Source organism: Pongo abelii, chromosome 10, assembly GCF_028885655.2.
Source record: "Pongo abelii isolate AG06213 chromosome 10, NHGRI_mPonAbe1-v2.0_pri, whole genome shotgun sequence".
Lineage (NCBI taxonomy): Eukaryota > Metazoa > Chordata > Mammalia > Primates > Hominidae > Pongo > Pongo abelii.
The window spans coordinates 38554351-38572797 of NC_071995.2; the positions used below are offsets into that span (position 1 = coordinate 38554351).

Genomic DNA, 18447 nt, shown 5'->3' on the forward strand with positions numbered 1-18447 from the left:
AAAATCAACCAAATGCCAGTGGATTTAAGTTTCACCTGTGCAATGGTTCCATGAAGACAAAACAAGTGACTGATGGAGAAATTGGGGGCTCTAGTGTGTTAATGTCACCTGACTTAATTGAAAGTTGTCACTCAACAAAGTTAATTTTAATATTTTTTCCTGGATACAAAAGTAACTTTCTATTATTATAAAAAGTTCTTATAAAAGAGAATATCCCCTTCCACCCATTTGATTCTAACAGTACTCAGTTTTTTCCTGCCTTTGGCTATAATTACAAAATTATTCTTAAGATAAAATGTGAATTTAGATACAAAATCACCATCCCATGGAAATTATTTTTATTGTTTCAATTTCATACATGGAAATATGATATAAGTAGGTATTTTATAAATTATAAATAACACACTTGTTCTCAAAATATTTGATGCACTAGACTTATTTCCACCCTTAAGCCATATATAATGAGAGCCTATTTGTCATTGACATGGAATAGTAGAACTAATAGGATCTGTAGAGGAGATCCAATCCAAGAAAATTTTACAGGAGAGGAAGCTGAATCCTGAATAAGTAAATTTGCTTGCTCAAGAACTAGTAAATCACACATCCAAGAATGAAACACAGTTTTTATGACTTCCAATGAGGTATGCAATTTTTTCATTATTTATCTATCTGGATAGATTGATAGAATCCCAAAAGCTCTTTCAGTGACACTTATTCTGTGACACTCTGTTGTTAACATTCACACAAGGGACCTTAGCAAATCAGTCTCTAGGCTGGAACAGAGGCAACCAAAAGAAAGGGCTGCTCTCAGATAATGTTCTAGAAACATGGAAAAGGCTATGCTTCTCCTTGCTGCCCCCATCCCCCCACCCCACAGGCACAATAAAAAGCAAAGCTTTGCTTTGCCAGTAAGTCACCAACTGCCTCTCTCAGGTTGCACCCAGCACTGAAATTCCCACTTTGAGTTTGGCCTGGTTATCCATACACTAACAGACAGAACTGGAGAAGACAGATGTCCTGAGGACATGGAACTTTAAAAGATAAACCCTGATAAAGAATGATTATAAAATTATACAGTTGGTTCTCTTAGTTGAGAACTATTTTCTACATGCATTCTTTTCATCATCACATCAGAAAGTTAGATCCCTGTTTCCAGTCTATTTATAACACTATCCCTATCAGTTAATGCTCTGATTATCTGCAGCATGTCTTATATTGTTATGATATTATGTGGTTGGGGAGAAAAAGAATTGTTCCTCTTTTTTACTTTATTAAAAGTAATCTTAGAGTAATGAGAAAAGACATAAGTGACCACTAACTCTAGGCTGAGGAAAATCCAGTTTTACTTGTATATTTGTGGCTCGGAATACATTTTTAAAAACGCAACTGACTTTTATCATTTTCAAATTGCGTGACTGACCTCTAGTGGTCAGAATATGTCACTTATAGAGCAGAACCCAATGTCAGTTAGTTTGTTTTATTGAAAAATTACTTTGAAATTTAGAGTCAGATATTGATATTTTATATTTTATTTATGGTAGAACAATGCTTTTAATATTTTAGACAGTATATCTGCATATGTATGAATCTAACTGGTGCATAGATGGCTATCAATTACATCCCAAGAAATCAATTTATGGAGAAAAACTCAACAAAAGATTTGTCACTTGAGATACCTCACAAAAAAAAGACAAAATACGTCATGTACTTTGATGTTTCCTTGTCTGTACTTGAGCTAAATTACAAATTATGGTCCTAGAGACTCAGAATTATAGAGTGCAAAGAAATACCACCTGAATCATATTCTTAATTGTCTGACTTCACGTGGAGCTGTACCCAAATTATTTTAGAACTGTGTTAGCTCCATAGAGTTTCTAGGTCTCATGACCTGTGATATGACCTTTGTGTCTTTTTCTCATAGATGGAGAATGAATAATGGGGACGTTGATCTCACAAGTGATCGATATAGTATGGTAGGAGGAAACCTTGTTATCAACAACCCTGACAAACAGAAAGATGCTGGAATCTACTACTGTTTAGCATCCAATAACTACGGGATGGTCAGAAGCACTGAAGCAACCCTGAGCTTTGGATGTAAGTAAACTGTAACTTTTAAAAAAGGGCAAGCATGTTCAGGTGAGTTCAGCAAGAAGAACAATCAAGAAAGGATAGTGAGAGGAAGGCATCATAAATGAGGTGGATCTTACAAGATGAGTGGACCCTAATTGTGTAATGGAGACAACAAAGCACCACAAGGCATACTATGAATGCACTTGAAACAGTGAAAGATGATGTTGTCAAATAAAGGAAGGCCAGCATCTGAGGATCTTGAATGACTCTTTAAAAATTAACATCAGGCTGGGCGCGGTGGCTCATGCCTGTAATCCCAGCACTTTGGGAGGCTGAGGCTGGTGGATCATGAGGTCAGGAGATCGAGACCATCCTGGCCAACATGGTGAAATTCTGTCTCTACTTAAAATACAAAAATTAGCTGGGCGTTGTGGCGTGTGCCTGTAATCCCAGCTACTCGGGAGGCTGAGGCAGGAGAATTGCTTGAACCCGGGAGGCGAAGGTTGAAGTAAGCCGAGATTGTGCCACTGCACTCCAGTCTGATGACAGAGCAAGACTCTGCCTAAAAAAAAAAGGCATCAATGGAAGCACCAAGCCATGTATTATCAAAGGGGCACTATCACCCCTAAGGGGGTGAAAATTGGCTTTTGGGGGAAGAAAATGTCACATATTGCAACATAATGGCTGTGACTCTTCAAAGATCAACCCAATATGACAATATTGTATTCCCTAATATTTAATTTCTAATAGTAGGAATAAATTTAATTATGTTTTAGTTAATTTATTTTAAATTTAAATTATATGAAACATTTCTTTTAATTAGGGCTAATAATGAAAAACTGTGCTAAGCTAAAAATTAGAGGTTGTTTTGAAAGAAAATTTTACACTAGGAGATGAGTTGGACCAGGTGAGCTCCAGTATGTGATTTAAGTCAGCACTTAAATCTTCTGCAAAATGAATTATAGGATGAAAACAATGTTTTAAGAAGTCCTTCATGGTAGGGTTTATCAGGAGGGAATGAGAGAGGTCCAGGAAGAAAAATAAGATTAAATTAGTGTGGTGAGAGTGGAAATTAAATAACATACATTAACCATAAGGAAAGAATTAACAGGTTGCATTGCACAAAAGGAAAGAAGACTGTACATTTTTTTTTCCAAGCTATGTCTAGTCAGAGGGTAGAAACATTCTGTTCTCATTAATAATGGGATGGGAGCAAGAAAAACCAATTTCAAGGATGGCAGGAAGCATTTAAATGGTTGCTTCACATGCAGAGGTTATCGTGATATTGAGTTATCCAAGTTGAAATGTCAAGTAAGCTATTGAGGATAGAGATGGCATTCAAGTAAGACACCAGGCCTAGAGAAGTAGATTTGAAAAGTCCTCTGCAAAAAAGTAATACTTAGAATAGATGAATTTTCAGAGGTATACACTTTATACTGAGAAAAGTAACAATTCAATGTTATAATTTGGGTGCTGATCACAGGTAAGGAACAGGAAGAGCGGCAGAAAAAAATAGAATGAGTATCAGTAAAACAAATGAAGAACTGGAAGAATATCAAGGAATCAAGTGAAATGTAAATTCCAAATACATAGAAAAGAGTAAAGAAAATAAGAACTGAAGCAAACCCAGAATTTGAGAAGGAGCAAGAGATTGGTCACTTTCACGTTCCCTAATGAGGGTCCTGCCTTTCACCCTTATTCCTTCCTGATATCCAAGTCCTCCCTCAGGAAGAGAAATACCCTTCAAATGAGTCCATTCCTCTAAGTCATTCCTTCTTACTTACTTTCTTTGGTAGGTCCCTGGTTTGTCTGATTTCATTGTATTTCCAGATACCCTGACTGAGATTCTCCCTAAGTCTGAAACAAAAGTCTTCAGGATATTTGTGATTTTCAGGGTTGTCAGAATTCTTATGCAGGCTGCTCCCAATATCCATAGAGCTCATAACAGAACTTTTTAATAGTGTATACAAAATCTCAGCAATGTAAGAACGAGGAGCTGACTTTACTAGGTTTCACCAAACCACTGAGAAGTGCTGTATCTCACAAATGAGTTATTTGCTGAAAGGTAAAATTGATGAATATCTCTCTTTCTATTGACCAGAGAGTGAATGTTTCCCTTTTTTTCTTTTGTAATTAGATCTTGATCCTTTCCCACCTGAGGAACGTCCTGAGGTCAGAGTAAAAGAAGGGAAAGGAATGGTGCTTCTCTGTGACCCTCCATACCATTTTCCAGGTAAACTTAATTCCTCTCTGACTATTAGCATCTATGAAACAAAATGGACAAGTTTCCATTTTCTTAGTAATAATGCTACATTACTAATAATCATGGCTCATTATTAATTAAATGAGACTGAATATTTGCATACCTTGTAATGTGTCACTAATTGTTATGGACACTTCCTTTCTCAGCTCAGTCACCTGGCTCTAGTCCCAAGGATCTCTAATCATTTCAGTTTATAAACATATATATATATAGTATTATGTCATCATTAAAGTTCCTATTCCACAGGGAAATTCTGTTAGATTTTCTAGAAAATATTCCTGAAATAGAACAGTACCAATAAAGTATGTATAATTAATCATTTTCTTAACAAGTTAGTATCTGTGAAATACTGTGAACTGTATGTAACTAAACCCTAGAAGGGATAAAGACATAATAAATTATTAATCTCCTTAGGAATACCAATCAGCAAGAATAATCATCTACCTTATAAATGGGGCTAAATTAAGTGTCATCTGTTATGAAATTCAACTTTGAATCTATGTTTTCTGTAATTTTATATGGCTAAGACAAAGGCCACCAAAGTGCTAATTAAAAGACGAATTCCTCATATACTTTCACCAATTTTCATTTATTTATCAAATATCTGTTTGAGACAATATATAAATACCTCTTTTCACAATTTAAAAATCATGTTTCTATTCTTGTAGTTCTAATATTGTGCCTTAAATTTGACTTTAAACATCTCCATAGAGAATGAAACGTAACAGGCTTTTAAACTCCATACAGGATTTTGTGTGGGATACATCAATCTGATGTGTGTGTGTGTACATATACACACACATATATTTCACACAAAATTATACATTATATATTCCACATGAAATTGTGTGTGTGTGTGTATATATATATATATATATAGTTGTGGTTGTTTACATATCAAATATTGGTGATTTTCTCCACAATAGGAGAAAGATGATTGCTTGATAAATGCAGGAGGTACATATAAAATTCAAAATTTTCTAACACCCTTTCAATAGAAAAACCTTTTTCTTAAGGAACCATTGAAACTACATATATATATATATTTTTTAAAAACCTACCATTTTCATAGCATTTCCCACAAAGTAATGACCAAAACTATCTAGTGACTACATTTGACCATATTCAATACTGGATGGACTTCACTGCATCACCCATTGACTCAGAAAATCTTTTATGAGTATTTGTTATACAGCAGGCACAATGTATGCCACAGAAATGCCTCAGTGGAGCAAAACAGGAAAAGCTACCAGCCTTCAGAGGTCTTCCACTGGGAGAGTCAGACATTAATAAGATAAATGGCTAAAAGACATGGCATGTTAGATATTGCTAAATAAGGAGATCTATATAGATAGATAGATAGATAGATAGATAGATAGATAGATAGATAGATATAATGCAGGGAAGTGGGGAGAGTAAGTATTGAGGGGATGACTGAACTTAGGAGGAGCATCACTAGAAGGAAAGTTGGAATAAACACCTGAAGGAAGTAAAGGAGCTAACAATATGAGTATCCGAGAGAAGAGCATGCCAGGCAGATGCTGAGGTCAGACTATGGAAGACCAAGGAAGCCAGGGTGGCTGTCATACAGTGAATAAGGCAGAGGGTAGTAAGAAATGAAATAAGAGAGGTACAAGAGCTGCATTATGGAGGACCTTATGATCCATAGCAATTATTAATACTTTGGCTTTTACTTTGAATGCGATTTACATTGGAGGGCTTTAAGCAGAGGAGACACATGATATGACTTAAGTTATAGAAAGGTGACTCTGGTTACTGCTTTAAGAAAGGACCTGGGGAGGACAAAGGTGGAAACAGGAGATCAGTTTGGAGGTATTGTAATAGTTAAGTAGCATATGATGGGCCAGAGTGGCGGCAGTGGAGGTGGGAAGATAAATCCAAGCATATTCTAGATAAAACAGAATATACTAAATTCTATATAGAAATCCAGGTATATTTTGGTTAAATTCTAGGTATATTTTGAAGGAAAAGCCAAGAGGATTTGCTTGTTGACTTTCTGTGGTATATAAGATAAATACAAGAGTTGAGGGTGGCATAAAAGTTTTTGCCGTGAGCTCCTAAAAGAATGAAGTTGCCATTACTTCAGCTGAAGGAATAGGTGTGGACATGTTAAATGTGAAGCATCTGTTAAGCTTCCAAGTGGAAATCAAGGTGGCAGTTCTATATGTGTGTAGATGTCGGGGGTGATGGAATACCAATTTATGATTCATCATTCAATAAGTTGTTTTCAAAACCATGGGACTGCAATGTGATTACCTAGACTTCTGGGGCAAAAGCAAGAAGTGTCATATATCTACCGATAAAAGCAATATTTCTTAGGCATGTGCTGGCACTTACTGAAAAAATAATTTTATGGTTATTTATTGTTTAATCCAGTCTATAATCTGAGGAAAACAGATGGCTTTTGCAAAGATGGTTGATTTTATCATCTGTGTGGGGCTAGGAAAGACACAAAGAAGATGGTCTGTTGAGCCCTCGAAAGAACTAGATCAGGGCTTAGCTCTTGATTGACAAAATCACGTCTCATCCGTAAGTCGGAGAGTCAGGGTGGCTATTGCTCCAGTGTTGGTACAGCTTATTTTGGTGATGGTGGGTGGGGAAGGAGGTGAGAACATCAGTTCTGCCTCCCCTTTGCTGTATGACCTCAGGCAAGTCACTTCACCCTATTAGGCCTTGGATCCCCCATTTAAAAATGGCAAGAGCCATTCCTACCTTTGTTCTAATGATTGCTGACAGATTCTAACAAATTGCAATTATTGTTTTGTCCAAGTGAATGGCTTTAAAAATAAGTAAGATTTGTTAAATAAATTTAGATTAATTATATTGCAAGTCCCACAAATCCAAAGGCCACATCTATCTTGTTTAGCAGCACTTGGAAAGTACTCAGGTTTTGCAAAATAAATAAATTAGAGAATATACATTGGGCATTCAGTCAGTCAGACCAATTGTTCTGTAGTCCAAGACTTATGTTCATACAACATCATGACCATAACTTCTCGGATTCAGCATTTATCCCTTATAAGGATCAAGTACCATCACTTCTTTCATTCCTTTTCATACATCTCTTATGAATGGGGCACAGGAAAATGTCTTACATTTTAGAGAAACTGAGTAATAGAGTGACTAATTGGCCTGATAAAAGTCATACTGAGAATTAAAATTCAGGTCTCTGTATTCACATAACCACAGTGGATTCAGATTACTCTAAATGCATTTTGTGGGCAGTATCTTTCATACATTCTACAGTTACAAAAGTCCTTTCTCTGTAAGGAAATACACACTTTCTTGACATTTTTGGCTTTGGTGGTGGGGCAGAGGGAGTGGGAATTTAATTTTTAACAGAAATCCTTACAAAATTTGGATTTACATCTCAGCTGAGAATAGGAAATATTATTTCAGAATCAGAAAAGATCAAAGTCTTCTTTTAAATGTACTATACATATCAGCTTGGATGAAAGACTGCTTAATACTCCTTTCTGAATGTGATACTTCTTTATTTATCCCAGGAGCCCTCATTTAAGAAATTTAAGCAGCTCCTTAAATATTTTCCTATACTAATTATCCTGTGACCCTAAATCAGCAAAAAGAAAACAAATTAAAAGAATTCAATTATTCACAGATATAAGTGCCTAGAAATATATGTTAACCATAATTCTGAGTTAGAGGCTAATTATGGTAGTCTAATTTTCTGCCTCTTTTTAACTGTATTGTTTCTTCAATAATAAATATATGCTGCTGCTTCTATAATTTAAAAAAAATCAATGTTGAAAACCAAAAGAATATCATCATATTCACTGCCTGTCTTGACGTTGTATTTTGCTGGAGAAAATTACATAGCTAAGCTAAATATAATGCCCAGGTTATTATTCCCAATTATGTGAAGCTTATATAATGTGCATCTCTTTTAGTTTTTCATAGTCATTGTGCTTTCACACTCTTTTTGAAAGCTTTGCTAGCCACGTTGAGTTCCCCAAAGCAAAATAGCTGTTTGTCATGATTATTCATCTTTAAGAGAAGCCTGAGTGCTGCGAGTTCTTGGTTTTTCACCATTTTACACCTAAAATCCTATCTAATCTGACCTAGAGAGATTCCCACTTACATTCGTCCCAGTAGAAATTGTCTTTATGTGATTAAGATGTTTTGAAGGGAATCATAATTTTTTGACCTAAAGGTATGCATTGCCCGTTGTCTCCTCTTGTGTATTTGTTGAATGACTCCTGGGGAGTCATTCATCAAAACAGAGAGGAAAGAAGGAATAGAAAATTGTAGGAAATGCAGCAAATTAAGGAGGAAATTCAGTTTTCCATTTAACTAGTTAGTGTGTTCAGCCAAAGGAATTTCATGTGGGTAAGAGTTACCATATGATACATCTCCTAATATTTAATTAAACCAGTACCATACTTTTCCCTGTTTCTGTGGTTTTCTCTTTTTAATGTGACCACAATAGGTTATGTAAGCTCATTTCTAACTCTACAATTTAAAATAGGTGTACGCACACACACACACACACACACACACACACACACAAAGATAAAGCAGTAATATGGTAAGTAATCTTAATTATATTTATAAAATGCAGCATGGCAGATTAATCATGGCTTTCGAGTTATCAGACGTGGATTCAAAATCCTATTTCTTCTTAATAGTCATGAAATTCTAAGCAAGTTATGTAACCTCTTCGAGTTTCACTTAGCCCATCAATGAAATGAAAGCAAGAATATAAGAGCCTTTATTAGATTAAGTGATAGGTTGTTACTAGCCTCTATTAAATCATGTAACAACTTTGGAAGAAGCACTGAATATTTAGAAAACAATATTTTCTCCTAGATGATCTTAGCTATCGCTGGCTTCTAAATGAATTTCCTGTATTTATCACAATGGATAAACGGCGATTTGTGTCTCAGACAAATGGCAATCTCTACATTGCAAATGTTGAGGCTTCCGACAAAGGCAATTATTCCTGCTTTGTTTCCAGTCCTTCTATTACAAAGAGCGTGTTCAGCAAATTCATCCCACTCATTCCAATACCTGAACGTAAGTATTTTATTTGTTACACTCTGTTTTTGCAAGGTTGTCTACATATGGTATACTTACCGTAATGAAAAGAAATATCCAGTGAAAACTAGCTGGCTTTTCAGGAAGGACAATATAAAAGGGGATGCACGTTGAAGGGGCCAAAGGCTTGGTCCTAAGCTTTTTGCGTTGAGAAGATTCAGCTAATAAAATTGCTGTAAGAAGGTTGAGTTCGGATGAGTTGCCTCTAGCTCGGGAAATACACAGGGGCCTGATACCTTAGTCCAGTTCTGGCGTATTGGTTACAGCGGAAATTACTGACATCTACTTTTTGTTTTGTGGCCATTCCTACTTCTTAGTAAGCTCATGAGGAAATCAAATGATTGGTAGATCAAAACAAACAATAGTAATTGTAGAATTTTTTTAAGTCATTTTGATTTTTTTGGTATTTTTAAGGAACTATTTATATGATAGAAATAAGTAAATAAATGGTCTTTTCTAATCTACATAATCAGCATGGGGTGCTACCCTGGTAGCACCATGGCAGATGACCACTGACAATCTGATTGGCCTTTCCCCAGGCTCCAATTGAACTGCTTCCCCTTTAAAAAGCACTCCTGCTTAAGAGAATCAAATCACAGTATACTTGCTTACTTTACATTATTTCTATCCAAGTCCTTCTGCTACATTAATATCAGCAAATTCAAGCTCATGAGAGCATACCAGCATCAGATTAACAGATTTAGGTTTGGCTCCTGCCTTTACCCCTAAGTACAGTGTGATGATGGGAAAAATGCCATAATACCATTGAGGTTCCATTTTTATTTTTCTCTGCAAGACAACACTCACATAATTGGTATTCAAAAAATACTGTTGACTTTCTGGCTCATTTTTCTTTTCTCAGTTTTAAGAGATAATCTCACTCCCTACTTCACAGACTGAAAAGGAGCCATCATGTAAAAATTCTCTTGATTTTCTTTCTACTCTTCCCCAGAAATATACTTGCAGTTCAGCATGTCTATTTATTTTCTTACTTTTTGTCTCCATAGCAGAAATATTTCTCCCCTCGCTCAAGCTAGGTTCTCCAGTTGTTCTGGTTCACATTCCATTTGTTCCAATTAGAAACTTCACTACAACACTTATTTTCTTCTTTCCTGAATCTTCAGATTCTACTCTACCTCATTATCTCTGCATATTCTCTTGTATTCAATGCAATTTTGAATTATTATGAATTCCTATTTGCTAAATCCAAAGGACACTTTGAAGTCCTTATTCTGTTTGAACTTTGACACTGCCTCTTCTGCCTTTCATGAACTTTTCTTTCTTCACTTAATTTCCTGAACTCTTCATCTCCCTTCTGCCTCTGACAAATTTCATAGAATATTCTTCACAAAATATTCTTCTTTCTTATATTTTTCTCTAATCTTTTCCTAGGTATTCTCACCCACTTACACATTTTCAACAGTATACCTTTGCAAGAAACTTCAAGTTCACATCTCTGAAACTTTTCTTGTGTTTAGATCTCAATTCTTCCTATATCCTGGATGTGTCCCCCAGAAAGCTCTCAAAGATGTTAAGCTCGAAGTGCCACAAATACACATGTTACTTCTCTCCAAAACCTTCTCCTTTTCTTTAGCTTATTTAGCAATACAATTTTATTTCTAATAACTCAAGGTAGCATTATTTATTATCAAATCCCAACTTCCTCTGATCTTCAGGACAGCTAACCCAGTGGTTCTTAATTAGTAGGTAAGCACCTGGGGAGTTTTGGGAATAATGCAGGACCCAGAGATACTGGTTCAGCAGGCCTGGAATGTGACCCAGGAATCCACAAGTTGAACCAGTATCCTAGGTGATTCTGATGATTGAGCCTTTAATCTACACCTTGAGAAACATTGATCCAAGGAGCCGTCCTGTTGATTCTGCCTCTAAAATACAATTTATATTTACTGTTTCCTTTCTGTTTTCACTGTAACTATGCCCTAGTGTTGGCCCTCACCTGTTTTGCCTGAAGTATTGAAACAGCCTTTTTTGGACCTCTGAGACTGTCTTCTATATTTCTCCTCTCCATGCTCCATCCTTTAAAAATGCCAACAAGGTCTTCTACTTAAACCAAAGATAAGATCCATGTTACTTCTCCTACCAAGTCCCAATGGTAGTTACCTGATACGAGTTGGCTGTGTCCTCACCCCAATCTCACCTCGAACTGTAATAATCTTCACTTGTCAAGGGTGGGGCCAGGTGGAGATAATTGAATCATGGGGGGCTGTCTCCCCCATACTGTTCTTGTGGTAAGGAATAAGTCTCATGAGATCTGATGGTTGTATAAAGGGGAGTTCCCCTGCACATGCTGTCTCTTGCCCACCGCCATGTAAGATTTCCCTTTGCTCTTCCTTAATCTTCCACCACAATTATGAGGCCTACCCAGTTATGCGGAACTGTGAGTCAATTAAATCTCTTTCCTTTATAAATTACCTAGTTTCAGATATGTCTTTATTAGCAGCATGAGAACAGAGTAATACGTTACCTATTGAGAAAATTTGTCTCAAAATCTTTAATATTATTTTTTCAGTCCTTCTAGATTGTGGGTTCAAGCTCATATACTTCAGCATCATTTGAGTTCCTAGACCTTTTAAAATTCCTTGCACACTCCTGGAGCTTTGTCGTAATATGCTGTTTGCTCAACCTAAACTGGTCCAATTTAAATGCCATATTTGCCTCAGAGTCCTATAGCCCTTACCTACTTCTAACTACCCTCCTCATCAGTCACTCTTTCGAAGTACCCATTTTGATTTGGCTTATATATCATTATTTATTTATTTGTCTCTTCAGCATTTTACAGTGTGAGGTACACACTCAATTTGTGATCCTAAACAATGCCTTTCACCTTTCTGAGCCTGATTTTTTCTGTAAGCCTGAAGGATTAATACATCTTTCAGGACTGATGTGCTAAATAAATGAAATAAAGTGTCTAGTTTGAAGAGCGCTGTGTTGTCTGAATAAATGTTTTCCTTCCTTCCCTCTCTCCTCACCTTTTCAATTTGTTTCCCTTTGCCTTTATCTCTGTGGGCATGTCTTCTTTTCTCCTTAGTTTCTTGCCTTGCATCTTTCTTTTCTACTCTCTTCTCCTTCCTCTCTTTCCTTCTCCCTCATTTTCTTTCTCTGCCTTTCTGAGTTCCATGCAGCACTGATCACAATGTTTGACAGATATCTGTTGCTCACTAAAGACAGGAATTTTTTTATTAAATTGAGTCACAATGGTTATGCAGCTGTCAGAACGAGCCAATATTATTGAAAATACTGAGAAGTTAAACTATATTCATACTGTGCATAAACAAACAAGTCTATCCATTATGATATGACCTGTACCTGTACAGAGAAAAGCTTCCATGTTGGAGCAGCTCTAATCCTATAGAATTACCGTGTTTAAGAATAACTACTATTGTGCCTAATAATTAGTGGATATTTGTGTTTCTCTTAATATTAGGAACAACAAAACCATATCCTGCTGATATTGTAGTTCAGTTCAAGGATGTATATGCATTGATGGGCCAAAATGTGACCTTAGAATGTTTTGCACTTGGAAAGTAAGTATACTGACACTTTTATTAATATATATAGAAATAGCACCATTTTAGGAAATAAATAATTGTTTAGCTATAAACATAGAGTAATTGTCTTTTAAGTGTGTGAAACTTTAGCACTTTTATCTTCTATTTAAAGTCCTGTTCCGGATATCCGATGGCGGAAGGTTCTAGAACCAATGCCAAGCACTGCTGAGATTAGCACCTCTGGGGCTGTTCTTAAGATCTTCAATATTCAGCTAGAAGATGAAGGCATCTATGAATGTGAGGCTGAGAACATTAGAGGAAAGGATAAACATCAAGCAAGAATTTATGTTCAAGGTAGATACATTATTTTAATTTTGTATAAATTTCATCAATATCTTATTTAGAGCCATTTCCATACATGAAAAACTACTATATAATGATTAATAGTTTTAAAAACAGTGATGCATGTCACATCATGGAGAAAGATTAAATATTTCTCATATGTCTAATGAAGTCACAACTATGAGTTATAGAAGTTACGAACTTATTACCAATTGAACCATAGGTAATAGCAATGGATTGATAGAAGTGTTATTGGTAATTTTCAGAATATACACTTAATATAGTTTGTTTACTCATTTTATCACTGTCTTTTTTCAGTATCTTTTTATTTATAGAAGAAGCTATGTGTTATGACTTAGTTTAAGTCAGTGGTTTGCAAACTTAAGCATGCATCAAAATCACATGGAGGGCTTATTAAACCACAGATTGCTGGGCCAAACTCTCAGAATTTTTTATTCAGAGGTCGGTTAGGGGCTCATGAATTTGTATTTTTAACAAATTCCCAAAGGATGCTGATAATATTGGTGCTGGAATCACACTTTGAGAACCATTGGTCTAAGGAATCATTTTTTTTTTTTTTGACACAATTATCTTGGCACAAGCCTTTGATTTTCACACATTAAAATAAACTTATATTTGGGAAGAGAGATTTTTTTTCAGGCCACACTGGAAACTTTCCAGACTGACATAATCTCTATAATGTTCCACAACATGAACCTTGCAGGTCACAAGTGAATAAACATCGAGGGCTTCCACAAGATTATTCGTTTTTAACTCTGGCTACTGTCCCATTTCACTTTCTCCTGTCTCTCCCAAAAAGGAATAAAAAATTTGACAGATTCACCCATACTCTCTAAAAGTGTTGTCTCCATCTCCAGTTTTTCTTCTCTCTTAAATGCACTCCAACATGATTTGCATCTCTGCCTCTCCACAGAAACCTTTCTTTTCATGACCACAGACTTCCATATTGCTAAAGCTAATGATCAATTCTCAGTTGTGCTCTGTTTGATCTAACAGCAGTGGTTGCCTCAGTTGGTCCCTCCCTTCTTCATGATTCACTTTCTGTGCTTCGTGTCTGCAACCCACTTTGTTATTAATTTCCTTGTATAATCTTTCATTCTCCATTGCCTTTCAACTCCATACTTTTCTAACATTGGTGTGATCAGGGTTCCATCTGTGAACCCCATCTCCATTTCAGTCACTCCCTTTATGATCCCACTCGTGATCGTGGCTTTAGACACACTCTGTACCCTGAATGCTCTAACCCAAACATTTACCCTGAACTTCAGACTTGTATGTCCAATGCCACAGTAATGTTAATGCGATACATATCAAGTGTGCATGAAATGGCCTCCTAAAAGGAAGAAAATACTAGGTAAGATCCTTTAAACTTTTGAAATAAATCCACCACTTTCACTAGGTTTCTAAAGCTTATAGACCTGTTTTTATTCAACATATTAAGAAAACTACACTCCAGGTTCTCAACAGAGTAGAATTTGGAACTGTCTAATATCTAAAGCCTTAGAAGAACCAAGGTGACAGAGCACATATTTACAGAAGGTAATTTAAGAGAAATATTATTTATTCTTTACTAATGCAGCATACTAAATATTATCTTTAGGTCTGATCACATCACTAGAAGATTACATAATTAAGCCATATATAGAATGTGTCAAGCCAATTCAATTATTCATTACATGATGTAATAGCAAATGTCTGTGTTGTCTTTGTGAGGCCAAGACAGGAAGGGTGCTGATATTCCTGTATTATGTATTGCTAAGATTGTATACAAAATAAAACCTTTCTCCATTACAATGAACATATCCACCAATAGTTTAAAAAATATCTCCCTATGTTACAAATATAATGATGAGTGAAAACATGTACTAAATAAGATTATATGTGCTTTAAAATATACAGGTGTACATATGACTACATGTATAATGTATACATTATAATGTATAATGTTGATGGTATTTGGTGAGATAAAAATGTTTTCTAGTTTTTAAATTTCTGGTATTTTATTACTTGTTTAATGTTTTTTATAAGATGCATATATTGCTTTTGCCATAAAATTAACACAAGTTCCCAGTTTCAAAGAAAATTAAATATTATTCTCCACTCAGGATTCTTTTTTCCTACTTCCTTTTTATTTTATATTATTTATCTGCATTTATTTTGACTAGATAACTGAAATAATCAAAAAGACTGTCAAATTGTTTATTTGCTTGTTCCCTAGAAATATTTTTTTCTTTGGAAAATTTTTAGCATTTTCTCATTTTTATGGCTGTTTCTTTAGCTATCAAGTAGATGAGACTAAAGAATGAGACTGAGATCAATTTTACCAATGCATGGATTTCACCAATCATGGCTACTGTATATAGTTTCTAATATGGAAAGAGTATATTTAGGTGTCCAAGTCATTTTTCTAGCACCAAAGTAAGATGTTACAGTGGCCACTAGCTGAAAGTTCCATCAAAATGAAGATAATGTATACCTGAGAGAGTGGGAAAAAAATCTGAGTCTTTATCCAAAATGTTAAGAGATGGTGTCATATTGAATTGAGATGTAATTCTTTAAAACCTCAATTATCATTTTGACAGACTTGAAAGGTTTATGTTATGAGCAGAAAAAAATCAGTTATTTTAGTAATAATTATAACTCAGCTTTTCAACAAAACATGATTTACAAATGGAAAAATAATGGCCGAGTTATAGTTACCTCCTGCTGTAATAATACAGGATTTGCATAGGTTAAACCTATGCAAAGACAAGGCCTATTACTGAATTCAGGATACCTACACTATTTGATGTATTCTGCAGAATTAGGTTAACTAAATGTAATATTTATACTCTGGCGATTGTGACGGATCTTGAGACTTTCAGTTAACATGTACAATATTCCTTACTTTTTAGCATTCCCTGAGTGGGTAGAACACATCAATGACACAGAGGTGGACATAGGCAGTGATCTCTACTGGCCTTGTGTGGCCACAGGAAAGCCCATCCCTACAATCCGATGGTTGAAAAATGGATATGCGGTATGTATGTTCAAGTGCTTTGCTGTTCCTGAGTCCCTGTTCAAGCAGTGTTTCAGGGTAGTCCTGGGATAAATTTAGCAGGAGAGACAATAGAGAAAGGGTACTTGGGCCCTGAAATATAAAAGCTTCCTAAAAAAGACAAACAAAAACTGAACATAAAGTATCTTCTTTCAGTTTAAACAACTTTCTGTAATCTTACTCTACCTTCTCTCTCTCTCTCTCTCTCTCCTTATTTTTTCCTTTGTTCCACTTTTCCACCCTCTTCCTACTCATCCATCTCCAATACCTGATATTGTCCTCTTTTTCTTGCCACTATTTTCCTGTACCCCACAGAGACAGAGGTAAGAGTGAAGCTCTAAGTCCTACCTTTGGCCCTGGGGACAAGTAGCAGCAGTGGGATTCTTCTCTACCTTCCCACTGTAATCTCCCAGCTGGTCCAAGAGGGGAAAAGGTGGACTCTCAGCTCTGTGGGATGAATAGAACAAGAACCTTTGGGCATGGTAAGTGGGTTTTCCTTTCCCATGCCATGAAAATCCCACTCAGTTCATCTTAGATAACAGTGGGGGCAGATGAACATAATGTATCTAAATTAAAAGACAACAAAACCCAGACCTAAGTGAAAGTATTTCTATTAAAGTTCATTGAGAATATGTTTCAATTTTATTCTTTTCAGTATCATAAAGGGGAATTAAGACTGTATGACGTGACTTTTGAAAATGCTGGAATGTATCAGTGCATAGCTGAAAACACATATGGAGCCATTTATGCAAATGCTGAGTTGAAGATCTTGGGTCAGTATCATTTCTAATTTCTGTTAAACATTGTTAAAGCAATATGTCATATCACACAAAATGTTTGTTGAGCCTACACAAAATACCCAGTACTGTGTTAGGTGTACAACATAGGTTGGTTGCTTACTGATTTATTTATTGCCAATTATCATAATTCAGACTAATGAAACAATGGAATAGAATGAATCTTTGCCACAAAAAAAGTCTTCTTCAGAGCATCAGCAGCAGTGGCCATACCTAGGAGCACAATAGAAGTGCAGAATCCCAGGCTCACCCCAGACCTACTGAATGGACACTTTAAAAAGATCCCCAGATGATTTTAATACAAAGATAATTTTGAGAATGACCAGACCAGAGGATGAAGAGTCAAAACCCAGATGAAGATATGCTTAGGCCTAGAAAAGCCTCCAGAAAGTACATAGTTATGGATGATTGTAATGTGTTGAAACATATAGATGAAATCTGCTTGGAGTCTGCCAAGGGAAGAGGAGAGTGAGCAGTGGATTAAATGTGGGGATGCTGAGGAAAGTCAGAGCATGTCATCAATGGAGTAACCTTTTTTAAGACTCTATATTCTGTTCTGATAATTATTGCTCTGTACTTGGAGGTAACAATGAACTACAAATGATCATGTACTCCTTAATTAGTTGATTAGATCCATTATTCCCATAGCTGTTTATAGATAGGTCCTGAAAGCAGGACTCCGATTATTTTGGCATTTTGCAGAGTGTTTGCATACAGATGATGCTCAGTAGTTGTATAAAGAAGGAGAGACTGCATTGTTTAATGAAAAGTACATGCTTTGGAAACAGAAGGACCTAGATTCAAATGTGACTCTCACTTATTACTACCTGTGGCACCTTTGCCGAATTAGATAATCCTAATAGATTTCAATTTTCTCATTTATAAACTGGGAATAGTTCATTCAACATGTGGTTTAGAGGATTGACTAGGACCATATGTCAGTGTGTATAATGCTGGTCAATTTTTTCCAGGCTTTCACTTTACTTTCCTTGTGGAATTGAGTCAAAGCAACTGAATTCAGTGTTAATTTTAAGGTAAATGTGTATAAAACATTTGATTGAAATTAAAGTTATTTATTTATTGAGACAGGGTCTCACAGTGTTGCCCAGCCTGCAGTGCAGTGAGGCGATCACGGCTCACTGCAGCCTTGAACTTCTAGGTTCAGGTGATCCTCCACCTTAGCCTCCTGGATAGCTGGGACTACAGGCATGCACCAACATGCCCAGCTAATTTTTTTGTATTTTAGGTAGAGATGGAGTTTTGCCGTGTTACCCAGTCTGCTCTCAAACTCCTGGGTAAGCCATCTGCCCACCTCAGCCTCTGAAACTGCTG

The 18447-nt window shown here is 35.9% G+C and overlaps 1 protein-coding gene across 5 annotated transcripts in view; it reads left to right on the forward strand.

Annotated features, from left to right (window-relative positions):
* Positions 1–18447, forward strand: part of CNTN1 (contactin 1) — a 390365-nt gene that overhangs the window by 238991 nt on the left and 132927 nt on the right. For all 5 annotated transcript variants that reach the window (XM_009247616.3, XM_054526301.2, NM_001131517.1 and 2 more), the window contains 7 exon segments: positions 1922–2094; positions 4208–4303; positions 9182–9388; positions 12855–12954; positions 13091–13272; positions 16176–16300; positions 16974–17091. In XM_009247616.3, coding sequence (XP_009245891.1) covers positions 1922–2094; positions 4208–4303; positions 9182–9388; positions 12855–12954; positions 13091–13272; positions 16176–16300; positions 16974–17091 — 1001 coding nt within the window.